The sequence below is a fragment of the Propithecus coquereli genome, unplaced genomic scaffold (assembly GCF_000956105.1).
Source record: "Propithecus coquereli isolate 6110/MARCELLA unplaced genomic scaffold, Pcoq_1.0 Scaffold49, whole genome shotgun sequence".
Lineage (NCBI taxonomy): Eukaryota > Metazoa > Chordata > Mammalia > Primates > Indriidae > Propithecus > Propithecus coquereli.
This window is the reverse complement of record NW_012150729.1, coordinates 825228-838085: the sequence shown is the minus strand read 5'-3', so window position 1 is coordinate 838085 and position 12858 is coordinate 825228. Positions and strand designations below refer to the sequence as shown.

Sequence of the window (12858 nt, the reverse complement as noted above, 5' to 3'; positions counted from 1 at the left end):
GGACAGCTAAAAATATATAGAAAAAATTAGCCGGGCATGGTGGCGCATGCCTGTAGTCCCAGCTACTCGGGAGGCTGAGGCAGTAGGATTGAGCCCAGGAGTTTGAGGTTGCTGTGAGCTAGGGTGACGCCATGGCACTCACTCTAGCCAGGGCAACAAAGTGAGACTCTGTCTCAAAAAAATAAAAAAATAAAACATTTCCCATGACTTCGTAAAACTCTAATTCCTGCCCAATATTTCCAATCTCCTTGACAGTAAATTTGTTGAAGGAAGAGTCTATATTGCTATCTTTCCTATCTCTTTTTCTGTCCTCAGTCCAGGCCAATCAGGCTTAGGAACTCACTACTGCACAGAGACTGAAGCCACCAAGCACATTCTATGCTATCAAAACCAACTGTCATCTCTTAGTTCTCATCCCACTTGACCTCTCAGCAGTACATGATTGAGCACACCCTCCTTAAAACACTTTTTTCTTTTGGCTTGCACACTGTATGTTCTTGGTTTTCTTCCTACCTGACTGGAGGCTGCTTCTTCAAAGCTCTTTCTCTACTCTCACTGAACATTTGGATGCCCAGGGCTCTGTCCTGGGTCGGATTCTTTGATATTTACCCTTTTTCCAGTTGACCTTATTTAATCTCAAAGCTTCAAATGTTACTTATGTGCTCATAATTCCCAAAGCCATAACTTTCAGTGTTTCTCCTGAAATGCCAGGCTTGTCTAACTAACTGCCTACTTGACATTTCCACATGGTTAGCTAATAAGCAGCAGTTCAAATATATGTCCAAAACAGAACTCTTGATCCCTTTCCAGCTTCCTTTAGTTCAGTAAAAGGCACCACCATTCACTTAGTGGCTCCAAGGAGAAATATGAGCTTCTCTTATTTTTCTTTCTCCTTCATTCTATCACATCTAATCCATGGCAAGTCTTACATAATCCCCCTCCAAAACATACCAGATTCTATCCGTTTCTATCATCATCATCATCATCACCACTATTACATGTTAACCACCATCAACTCTAGCAAGTGCTACTTTTAATAAACTCCAGATTGGTCTCCCTATATCCACTCTTGTCCCCCTAAAATCCATTCTCCACAGAGCAGCCATACATAAATAAGATCATTTCATTACCCTCCCCCTCAGTGGCTTCCCACCATACTTAAATAAAAATCTAAGCTTTGAACCTTTGCTTTGAAAGTCTTGCATGACCCCAATTACCCTGATTTGATCATTACACATTGTATGGCTGTTATCAAAACATCACATGTACCCTATAATATATACAACTCTTATGTGCCCATAATAATTAAAAATTTTAAAAACCAAAGATTAAAAAAAAATAAAAAGTTGTACATTACCTAGCCTCTGTTAATCTCTTTCATCTCAACTGTATCACCCTGCCTCTAAAACACTAATTATACACCACAATGTGTATCATTCAGCTCCTCAAATACACCAAAGTTGATTCCCATCTTAAAAGTCTTTGTAGTGGCTGTTCTCTCTGCTAGAATGCTCTTCCCATCTTTCTGGAATAGCTCTGCTCTAAATTTGAATGTTCTCGCCTCAGAAAGGAATTCCCTTAACACCCAATAGCATTGCCACAGAAGCAGGTGCCTTGTCAGTCTTGTTTACCACTCTATAACCCACATCTGGAACTGTGCCTGGCTCTATTACAGGCACTCAATGAACAAAAGAATTTAATTTGCTAAGTGACACAAGAGCATTAGAAACAGTTAAATTTTTCTCAGGGACACATAGCTAGTAAGTGATGAGTATATTTCCTTGATTTCAAAGTATATGATGTAAGGGTTACCAGTGATCACAAATTACATTTGCATTAAACACATATGAAGAAGTAAATCATTTGTTTGAAATGAAATATAGGAAACATTATTACAAATTAAATTTATGAAGCAACACTAATGTTCTTTATGCTTTTGTTGAGACTTCAAAAATGATACTTTTGATAAGAGCCTAAATTCAATAATAAATTATAAATTTATTCGCCAAAATGCATATATACATGCATGTCTTGGAAAAATGCTGAAAACAAAATACACAAAAGGGTAAATCTTACCAGAGTTAATTTTGGCCTGTAACCACTTTTTCATACACTCTTGGTGGACATACTGCAAACTTCCTGTGCACTTGCATGGTTCTATCAGCAAATTAGATGATGATGCAGCTGCCATCTGACAAATTCTACATAAGTCACCTTCTTCTTCTTCAGAGTCCTCTAAAAGGAGGCTGGAAAAGAAGGCACATTTCCCAAAAAGAGCTATCATAACTCATCCTGGTTGGTTATTTCCAATCATACATCACAAATAATCTCTTTTTTATTATTTCTACTCATGCTCTCTCTGGGTGGAAAAATGCAAACAGTAACAACAAAAAAGTAGTAATAATAAACAATAACAACCATGAAAAACCATTTCATTTAGAATAAAAATTATAAGCATTTTAAAAGTAAATAAAGTAGGACAGCTTATCGTTTATCTTCAAATGATCTAAGTAATTTTGTCTGTGGTAGCACAGTTTAAGATCCATATTATTCGCAATTGCTTTGTAAGTACCACTAAGAGATTTTAATTTCTGCAGTATCCCAGAATACACCAAGTCCAATATAATGTACCTAGAAATTTACTTTTGTCCCTTACCTCCCCCAAAATTTTAAGATTTCAATGAATTAAACACATATTGCCATGGTTTCCCATTTCTGTGTTATCAGAACCACATGTTTAAACTGATAAAACTTTTTGTATTCTATCACAGTAAAAAATTTAAAAGTAGATTTTAAAATTCTCTACTCCTCCCATCCCCAGCAATCTTAATAAATCATCCTGATTTCTGTAAGGGTAGGCTTTTAAAGTGTGGAAGTTTCCATTAACTTTCATCCTCTATTTCACAGGCAATCATCATCATGTACTACTTAATTTAAACAAAGAATAGTTACATAATAAGCAAAGTAATTGTTAAAATCTCTACAGCATTAGTCCACTGCTGGCATGAAAGAGGGACTCAATAAATTGGTAATACTGAATTGTTACTGAAATACAACCTGGATTATATGGATTCCTAAATGAACTTAGCAAAAGATTTGTGGAAAGAGATGAACAGACATACAACTGCCAGGTGACTTTCATGCCCTAGCTTAATCAGAGACATGGCCTGAAGCACAAATACTTTGAAAGGCTGAAAATACGGTATTTATGTTTTATCTTTAAATGTAACTGTATTCCCTTCATAGTTTCGACTATTTTTTACTTGGTAAGTTCAAATTTTTATATCCTTATTAATTTAGTTATAGAATGTCTTAAAATCTTCATGTATGACGCAAGATACAACAAAGGAACACACAAACACATATGCTCTCACTTCTCTCTCTGGCAAAATAACCAACAAATGCTGCTTTTAAAACTAACCAGATAGGATGGCGGCTGGCTTAATTTTTTCTCTCATAAGATCACTAAACAATTGCTTTACCCTCTGTTTACATTACTACACTCAAATTAACCTAACCTGGAGGACCAAAAATATAATAGTTACTGCATTCCTTAGCAGACAGCTTGCAATCAGAGGAAACTGCTATAATAAGCAAATATTAAAGCTAACATTACCAGGGTAGAGTAAATCTCTTTCTTCAAGAAAGGAAAAATAGCAAGTTTAAAAGCAGGGAGATAATGGCCACATGGTAAGATGTATCCGATACAAGGAAAAATGGGAGTATGGTAGCCCAATGCCCAACATCTCAGAAAGTGTGCAAGGCTTCCTTTAGTACCAGAGAGTTGGAAAGTATTTTCTTGTTAAAGTACCAAAAAACAAAACAAAAAAACCCTACAGTAACAACTATGTTTCCCAACAATTTTAATATACTAGGCCTTTATGAAAAAGAAAGAAAAAAAAAAACCCAGAACCCACAACTTTAGCTTTATGTAAGTCTTTTCTTCCTACAAGTATACTTTGTATGTACTACTTTATCCTATTTTATCATAAAAACTATTTTAATACTAATTAACTAGACTAAGATGACAAAATTATTAGTAAAGTTGAGAATGAAATCTCTGATAAATAAAATCTTTACAACTCTTACCAGTGATTTTTTTTTTTATTTCAGCATATTATGGGGGTACAGATGTTTAGGTTACGTGTGTTGCCCTTGGTTCCCCCCGCCCTTACCAGTGATTTTTAAGCAATGTTCACTCTACAAAAAAATTTCTATTAAAAAATTCTATGCCCTGAATTTAAACTGGTATTCCTGTCAAATAATCCTAATACATAAAGAATATTCAGTACACATTTGGACTTCAAAAACAAAATAAAAATTTGTGCATCTGATTTTACTTTATTCCAAAAAAAGATTTGAGGTGAGGAATACAAACAAATGGTAAATAAATCACCTTAGTAGAGGCTAAAACAGATTTAGTGGTAATAGTGATTACTTGTTTCCTCTTACCAATTCCAGTTAGGCAGTCTACCAAAGAATAGGGTAAAAAAAGAATAAGGTAAGAGATAATTGTCATCACATGCATCTGTAGCCTAAACTGGTAAAAAAAATAAAAATAAAAAAAATAAAAAATAATAACAACAACCTTTAGATTATTTCTGATGCAATTCACATCCCCAGTGCCTACCCTCAATTATTTATTCTCATCTATTTACCTATGAGACACTAACATTTACTGGATATAAATGTTAAGAGAAGAAATTTCAGATACCAATTTTATGAGAAGCCAATTTAGAAATAAGTTCTTTCTCTAAGCTGTCCTTACTTTATATGCTTAATAACACAGGTATTCAAATTTACCTCTCTTTTATTTTCTGCAGTCTTTCTGGATCTCTTGAAGGTGCATTTTTAGTTTTATCACTTTTTCCATCAGTTGAATTCCAACCTGAAGGAATAATATCTACAGTGATCATGACGTTGTCGGTCAAATTACTTCCTAGTGTTGGGGGGACTGCAAATCGGAATAAGGAACCAGGAAGAATCCCTGCTATTCCTGCATTTCTTCCACCTTGAGCTGAATCTGATGTGGAGCCACCTGTTGTGGCACTGCTCGATGCTGCAGATGCTTGTGGTCTGTTGGCAGCTGCTCCAAGGGGATCATTCTGTGCTTCGAGGTGAACCACTTCATTTGGTTCTCTTCTAAAAATATGAGATCTAGCTGGCATATCAGAGGTAGGTATCCTTGAAGATTCATCTCTTCCCTCTCGCCTCCTTCTAGAAAACAAAGGTGTGCACCTATTTCTAAGTGAAGAAGATAACCATGGTCCTGTATTTCTACCTTCAGATTCTTGGTTAAAATTTTCTGAATCTGACTCAGAGCTATGATTTTGGCTAAGAGATGACAAACCCCATCTTCGCCTAAGAAATCGAAATCCCTGAGAAGCTTCAGACGCCCTATTGTCGGGAACTTCAGAAGTCGATGTTGCATTACTGCGAGACTGTGAAGCTGTCAAGATTCTCGGAGAAATGTAAGAATTTTCAGAACTCAATGATCTTGTATTCAAGGAATCCTGACTAGATCTTCGTGAAAAAAAAGTAGATGACATGCTAGAAGCTATACGTGACAGCAATCTCCTGGTTGTCCGCCTACCTTCATTATCAGAAGATTCTTGAAATGATCTTTGAGATGAAACAACTCTTTCTGAATTGCTTACGTTTGGGGTTTCATCTCTACTTGAAATATAAGACAATCCAGGCTGTGTACTGCTTCGGGGAGATTCTGATTCTCTTGAAGAAAAATTTGATCTGAAAGAATTTCTGCTGGAGTCCCTAGAACTTGTTATAGTCTGATGTTCAGAAGGCAAATGGTGGTTTGTGGATGATGTATTCAACTGTAAAGTGCTCACTGAATTATCTTTTGGTCTTGCTCCTTGTGAATATGAAGAAGGAACTCTGTCTTGAACATCTATTTTTGAAAAGAAGGAAAGGTAATCAATTATATAAAATAATTTGAACACTGTTAAATTTGCATTTATTAACTACTAATGACTGCCAAAATGAAACAATGTATTCAAACTGAATACTGCTAAAACTACAGATCTTAACTATTATTATAGAAAACACACAAATATTTCTCTTTATATTCTTTTTGGTAAAATCTAGTATTGGTGTGTAAAGTCAACTTTACAAATACAAAAGAAAGAAATGTGTTATGAGCTTATCAAATGCAAACAGTTGATAAAGGTAAAACAGTTGAATTTATTGATCAAAAATTAATTTATATGGTAGAAGAATAACTAGTAATCTAAACTGAATAGGCCAAATAGGCCTTTAAATAAGCCAAATAACAATGTAAATGACTCTTAAAATAATTAAAAGCAAAATCATCATAGGGAAGTGTTCTAGAGATTTTTCATACTCTGTGCAATAAATATACAAGTCATTTGTAATTTTATGACAAATCTTGTTAACAGCTAAAAATTTCTCCAACCTTTTATCCTTCAAATTATCAGCAGTGGTTCTTATTCCTGATAACTCAAGACATACCCCTTTGCTTTTTAATAGTGGCTGGGAATTACAAATCAGAATAGGGTTCTAACATCTGTATTTTCAAAAAAAAAAACCTAGTGGTTTGAATCTTCAAATGAGATGAGAAACACTACAGGATTCCTTTGTGAAGAATACTCATTCATACACCTAGTGTAAGAGCTACATTAGTTACTGTGCTAATGTATGGTGCCTCATGAAAGGATAAACTGCTATGGGCTAAATCTATTTCTACCCTGTACTTTTATACCCCCAAACTTAGAAGGTATTGATACTGTCTACTGAAGCTCCTCCATCCAAAGCCAAGCAAATAAAAAAGATGTTTTCATTTGTATTAAATAAAGCAAAGTCTTGCCCCAATAAGAGTTATTAAAATAACCTAAACCTTTAAAAACAAAACGTATTTTCTTCTACGTAAATCAAACATGTGCCCTCTATATGTATGTGTATATACAAATATGTATGTTTTTAGATTAGTCAAGTGCAGTAGTGAGAAAACGGGAAAGAACAGGAGTTCAATCTGTAACTGGTTATAAACAATAAACTGAGATAACTCACTACTTTTGGACCAGCCTGCCTGCTATATTTGCCAATGTCAATTACCACTTTTTTCCTTCAGTTACTTAGTGTGATAGTTTTGTTTATTTTTGAAAGCTTAAGGCTATGTACAATGATCGTGAGTCTTTATGTTAATTCAATGAAAATAAAACTAATTCTAAATTATGCCTTAAAATGGTGATTTTTACCTTTAGTTATTTTGGAATTTACTTATTAAACTATATATTTTATAGGCAAATTATATTTGAGTATGTAAGATTTAGTATGTTACTTTGTAACATATACATTCTTAAGAGGAAAAATGCAATTAAAAACATTTAAAGGCAGACTTGGAATCTGGATAGTCATATACATCTATTTTATTTTAAATTGTTTAGATTTTTAAAGCAAAGCAACAAATAAGGTACTATAAGACATTATTAAGCTATTCTGAAATCTTCACATGGACATAAGATCCACTTCATTTATTCCTTTGTACTGTTATTTTAGTGACATAAAGAGGAAAATGGAACATTAGTAGATAAGCTACACTTAATAGTGGAGTTTATACATACACGATGAAGTTGTGAAATCACCACTTCGGTGACTATAATCCATAAGATTGCTAATGGAGGAATCTGTTCTCCTCTCCAAATCTCTCCTCTCTCTCAGTAAATCTGTTCCAAATGATCCAAGTACCATCGATGAAGATCTGGGAACTTGACTATGTCTCCAAGAAGAATCTTAAAATAATTAAAGAGGTTTTATTCCACAGAAAGCTTTCAAGGTTTCTGATAACAAGTCTTCAGTAATACAGAGGGGAGTTATTGTTATACATTGTAAGAATTCCCAGTTACATAGTAGCAATCAGAAGCAAAATTCAGCAAAACATAAAATTATTCACTAATGAACTCATCGTTCATAAAGTATTTCCTACTCATTCTTTTCTGTCCAACATTAAAATCTACCCCCATATATGATGTCAATGTCTCAGTCACTTTTCATAACATTCGACCATATAAACATAACGTGAAATGATTACAGAACAAAAATGTAAATCTTGCCAAAGATGCAGAATTTCACAAAAAGTCAACAAAAGTGTTGTTAAAGAACTGCCAAAATCAAAATCAAAGCCATCTTGAAATGAAAGATATTGTATTGTGGGTCATAATACAATTTTATCAGAAATATACCACATCTGGTTCATTCTTTAAGAATTGAAGTGTTGTTACAATTATCTAAATTTTATTAGATATGATTTCATTTAAAAGTAAATTAAAAATTGTCTGAAATCTCTTTTCCGCTCACTATTTACCTTGAAATTTGATTCTTCCTTTCCTAGTCCCAATAGCCTTAATAATTCCTCTTCATTAAGGGAAATGGCCCAGTGTATTTAATGCTATGTCTTCACATAGCAGAAGAGAACAAAAATATCTCTGGCACAGTAGTTTGTCTACAAAGTTAAGGTCAGTCTGCTCTTACTCATCACACTACTCTTAATATCCTTCAGATGGGCAGTGTCTTTCCCATAGTGGTCCTGCCTATCAAAATAGAAAGGAATCGCTTACACTAATTCAACTAATAATACATTACCTGATACTGCATTTAAACCATTTCCAGCATTTCTCCCAGCTGAGGTAGAAGTACAGTTTGTACAGGAAAGTTTAGGTCTTTTTGAATCATGATCCCTTTGCTGGTTTTGCGATCTCGAGCGTGCTCCCTGAGTTATCTCAGATTCACTATACCATGTAGACTGAAATGGTGATGCAGATGCTGATGCAGACTGTAAGTTAAAAAAATTTTTTTAAAGAACAAAATGCCTGCTTTCAATATTAAATTTAACCTACAATGCTCTAATAAATTGTCAAGGACCATTTGTTCCTCACAGTACCAATTTTTCTACTATGTAGTTTTTCTTAGTCTTTGTTCCCTTCTACCCACTTGTCCCTTTACTATTAACATATACTGTAATTGTATGTTGCTGATCTATCAATCTGATTCAGATTAGTGTTCTCTTTGTAACTATACATAAACACTTGATTATGAAACACTGAAGAGGCAAAACCTTTATGATCGTTTTTCCCGGTTTATTATTTCAACCTTCCAAGGAACTTGTTTCCTTCTTAGAGTTGGACAAAACGCCAAGCTATAAACTGTGAATACCTACGACAAAAATGAGTTTTTTTGGGTAATAAAAAATTTCTCACTGTTCTGATCCCTATTCTCAGGAATAGTCATACAAATAATGGTATGCTAAAAAAAAAGAAAAGAAAAGAAAGAAAAAAATCCTATTATCTGAAATTTCTTCATCAGTAAATCAAGAAGACAAGCACATATTTAAGAACTCTTAGCTCATGGTCTTCTCTTTGTATTTATACAAAATAAAACTTATAACACAAATGTCACTCACAATGTACAAACTATTTTACTTCTAATTCTTTAACTGGTTAAACAGTTTATTCAGTATAATGGATAAAAAGGGAATTAGTTTGTGTCCTCAAAAATTTAGGTTTAAATAACAAGAACATATTTCCACCACAATTATTGAAATTATCCTATTATTTTTACAAAAATTTTTCCTTCATTGCAAAGTTCTTACCTGTGCGCCTGCGCACATGTACACACACACAAAGAAAGAAAAATCAGGCATATAATCTCTAAATTACTCAGAGACAGCAAGGACTCCCAAAATAAAAGTAATTTTCAGGACACGAAAGAAAAAAATTTTAAATCATGTTAACATATAAATTAGGTATGCAGTAAATGGTTTATTTTATTAAAGAATGTTAAAATGAAACAACAACATTTTAAGTGTTATTTTGCTTAACGGGAGTTAAAAATTTAATGTATCATGGGCCATAATTTCAGTCAAGATTAATCTAAAATTCATATGATAAATATGAATGTCTAAATACTGGGCTCCATCAAAGTTCTAGAGCAGCAATCCCCAACCTTTTTGGCACCAGCGACTGGTTTCATGGAAGACGATTTTTCCACAGATCAGGGGGAAGGTGGAGCTCAGGTGGTAACACCAGCAATGGGGAGCAGCTGTGGCAGCTATAAATACAGATGAAGCTTCGCTCTGCTCCCCACTCACCTCCTGCTGTGTAGCCCAGTTCCTAAGTCCTAAGTTTCATGGAAGACGATTTTTCCATGAGGGGCTGGGTGGGAGGTGAGGGGGGAATGGGGTTAGGTGGAGCTCAGCCAGTGATGCATGGCTCAGTTCCTAATAGGCCACAGACTACAGGCCACAGACCGGTACTGGGCCGCAGCAGGGGGTCAGGGGACTGCAGTTCAGAGTACAGATAACAGACAAGTAAATAAATAATTATAATATAAATAAGTACTAAACAGAAGGTACGCTGAAAGTTTTACAGAAAATGTCTGAGGGAGGCAGAGAAAGATTAAGAGAAGGTGATAACCGGAGTTCACTGGGCAGGCAAATGAAGAAGGACATTATAAACAGACAACATGAAAAAACATAAACTGGCTGGGCGCGCGGTGGCTCACGCCTGTAATCCTAGCACTCTGGGAAGCTGAGGCGGGTGGATCGCTCAAGGTCAGGAGTTCGAGATCAGCCTGAGCAAGAGCGAGACCCCGTCTCTACGAAAAATAGAAAGAAATTAATCGGACAACTAAAAATACACAGAAAAAATTAGCCAGGCATGGTGGCGCATGCCTGTAGTCCCAGCTACTCCGGAGGCTGAGGCAAGAGGATCGCCTGAGCCCAGGAGTTTGAGGTTGCTGTGAGCTAGGCTGATGCCATGGCACTCTACCCAGGGCAACAGAGTGAGACTCTGTCTTAAAAAACAAACAAACAAACAAACAAACAAAACATATAAACTATTCTATCAGACTTCTTCTAAGACATTAATATTTATGTGATCTTCTATTACGCTTCAATTATGAGAAGCATACTGCATGCATTCAAGAAATGAATTAGTTCATGGTAACACTGGAGAATTTTGTACATACATGGAAAAGCAGAAGATGCAAGGCTGAAAGAGTAGGAATGGGCTAAATCAGTATTTCACCCATCCTCTGCCCAGAGACTATTTTGTAAATAGAATACGGCATTCTTCAGCTTAGCACAAACTTGGCCTCATACACCTTCCGTATCTAACATTCCCCAGAGACCCAATTAATGAACTGGAAATAAAGAATAAGAAATAAAATTCATCAGATATTTCAGAACCATTTTTATATGCCATTATATGCCATTATCAGGGCACTAAGGCGCCTTATCCTGCAGGCCAGTGGTTCTAAGATCTTTGGATTTCAGAGATAAAAATAAAAAAAAGTTTTAATTTAAAATTTTAAAAAACTGCCACGTTTGACCAGCTGGACATCTAAAACAGCAAATACCACATAATCCTGTCCCCATTTTTAAAAATGGCATTTACTGTACTTCCAAAACTTGAAGGATATAATTCAGAATAACAGTATTTTAAATTAGATAAATTTAGAACCACTGAAGGAGAGAATATACATCAGATCAACTATTTTATAGAAAGACCTTTAGGAGCGTGGAAGATGAAAAGGATGGAATGGACCGAAAGTAGTAAAACTAATTAGGAAGCCACTGGAATAGCATGAAGTCAGCCCCTGAAACAAAAGTAATGGGAACAGAGAGCACTTATGAAGACAAAAATTCTTCAGATTTAGTGACAACATGAGAAATTAAGAAAAAGTCTAAAATCACTCCAGTTTTCTGGCACTTGCTACTAGTAAGTGACTGCGCCATTCATTAAAAATATTGACTACATAGGTACAGACTTAGTAAAATGATAAATGTCATTTTAGATACTTGAATTTTGAAGTGCTCAAGGCTTAAAGACACATTCACCTTTCAGTAAACAATTTTCATGACTCATAACTCAAAAGTTAGCCTGTGCAGCCTATATATCACCCTAGAAACCAAAAATGCTTGTTAATATCAGCATAGAGAAGGGAGAAAGTTCGGGCTAGTTTTGCTGTTGGCTTAAATTCAAAAATTAAACCTTTTCATAGTTTCCACAATCCAATTTTCTCCATTGTTCAAATATCTTCAGTCTGAAGCAATTAGTTTTTTCTCTTCTGAATCTTTTAACAATTAAAGTATTGGATTCATATAACAATATATTACCTTATCTCTTCTTCTATCTAGAACTACTGAGGGAAATGAAATCAGAGAATAAGTCCATCTTCAAAGTATACTGCCTTGTGCATAATGGATGCTTAAACAAGTAGTTTTGCAGTTGTGATGACTGATCAATCCTGCTTCTGAAAAATTTCCAGATCAAAATGACCTTAGCCATAAGCAACAACTTACAACTCTGAGCTCTTGTTTTAAATATTCATGTGATAGAGAGTACCCATCTCCATACAAATGTGGAATAAACTTATACTCTTGTTTCTATTCAGAATGGGTGGTTCTCTCAATTTTCATAAAAAAGACATTAGCTGATCTTTAGACTATACGGACTCATCTCATGCCCAAATTTATGAGAAATCTAGGCAAGAAATGTTACTGATACAAGATGGAAGGACTTACAGTCCATTTAAACCTCAAGACACTCTAGGTACAATACCTGGGTCAAGATACACTACCAGAAAAATAAAAATATTTGGAACACTGTTGTTCTTTATAGTACTATTTTCACTGAGCTGTATTTTGGCATCATGCCCTTTGCTTACACCATGGTTTACCAAGGAACAGTTTCACTAAACGAAGTATGTACTTACAGTAGGAATACTGAGGATATTGTCTACTATATCATTTCACTGTTTATTTTCAGACCAAACTTTACTTCTGAGGAATCATGTATCTTTCTTTTCCTTATGAACAATACA

At 34.8% G+C, this 12858-nt stretch overlaps 1 protein-coding gene across 2 annotated transcripts in view; it reads right to left on the bottom strand.

Annotated features, from left to right (window-relative positions):
- Positions 1–12858, bottom strand: part of MARCH7 (membrane-associated ring finger (C3HC4) 7, E3 ubiquitin protein ligase) — a 49298-nt gene that overhangs the window by 12774 nt on the left and 23666 nt on the right. For both annotated transcript variants that reach the window (XM_012655838.1, XM_012655837.1), the window contains exons 3-6: positions 8620–8809; positions 7602–7769; positions 4804–5908; positions 2077–2246 (exon numbers count right to left, since the gene is read on the bottom strand). In XM_012655838.1, the coding sequence (XP_012511292.1) occupies positions 2077–2246; positions 4804–5908; positions 7602–7769; positions 8620–8809 (1633 nt within the window). The remainder of the gene's footprint in view (positions 1–2076; positions 2247–4803; positions 5909–7601; positions 7770–8619; positions 8810–12858) is intronic.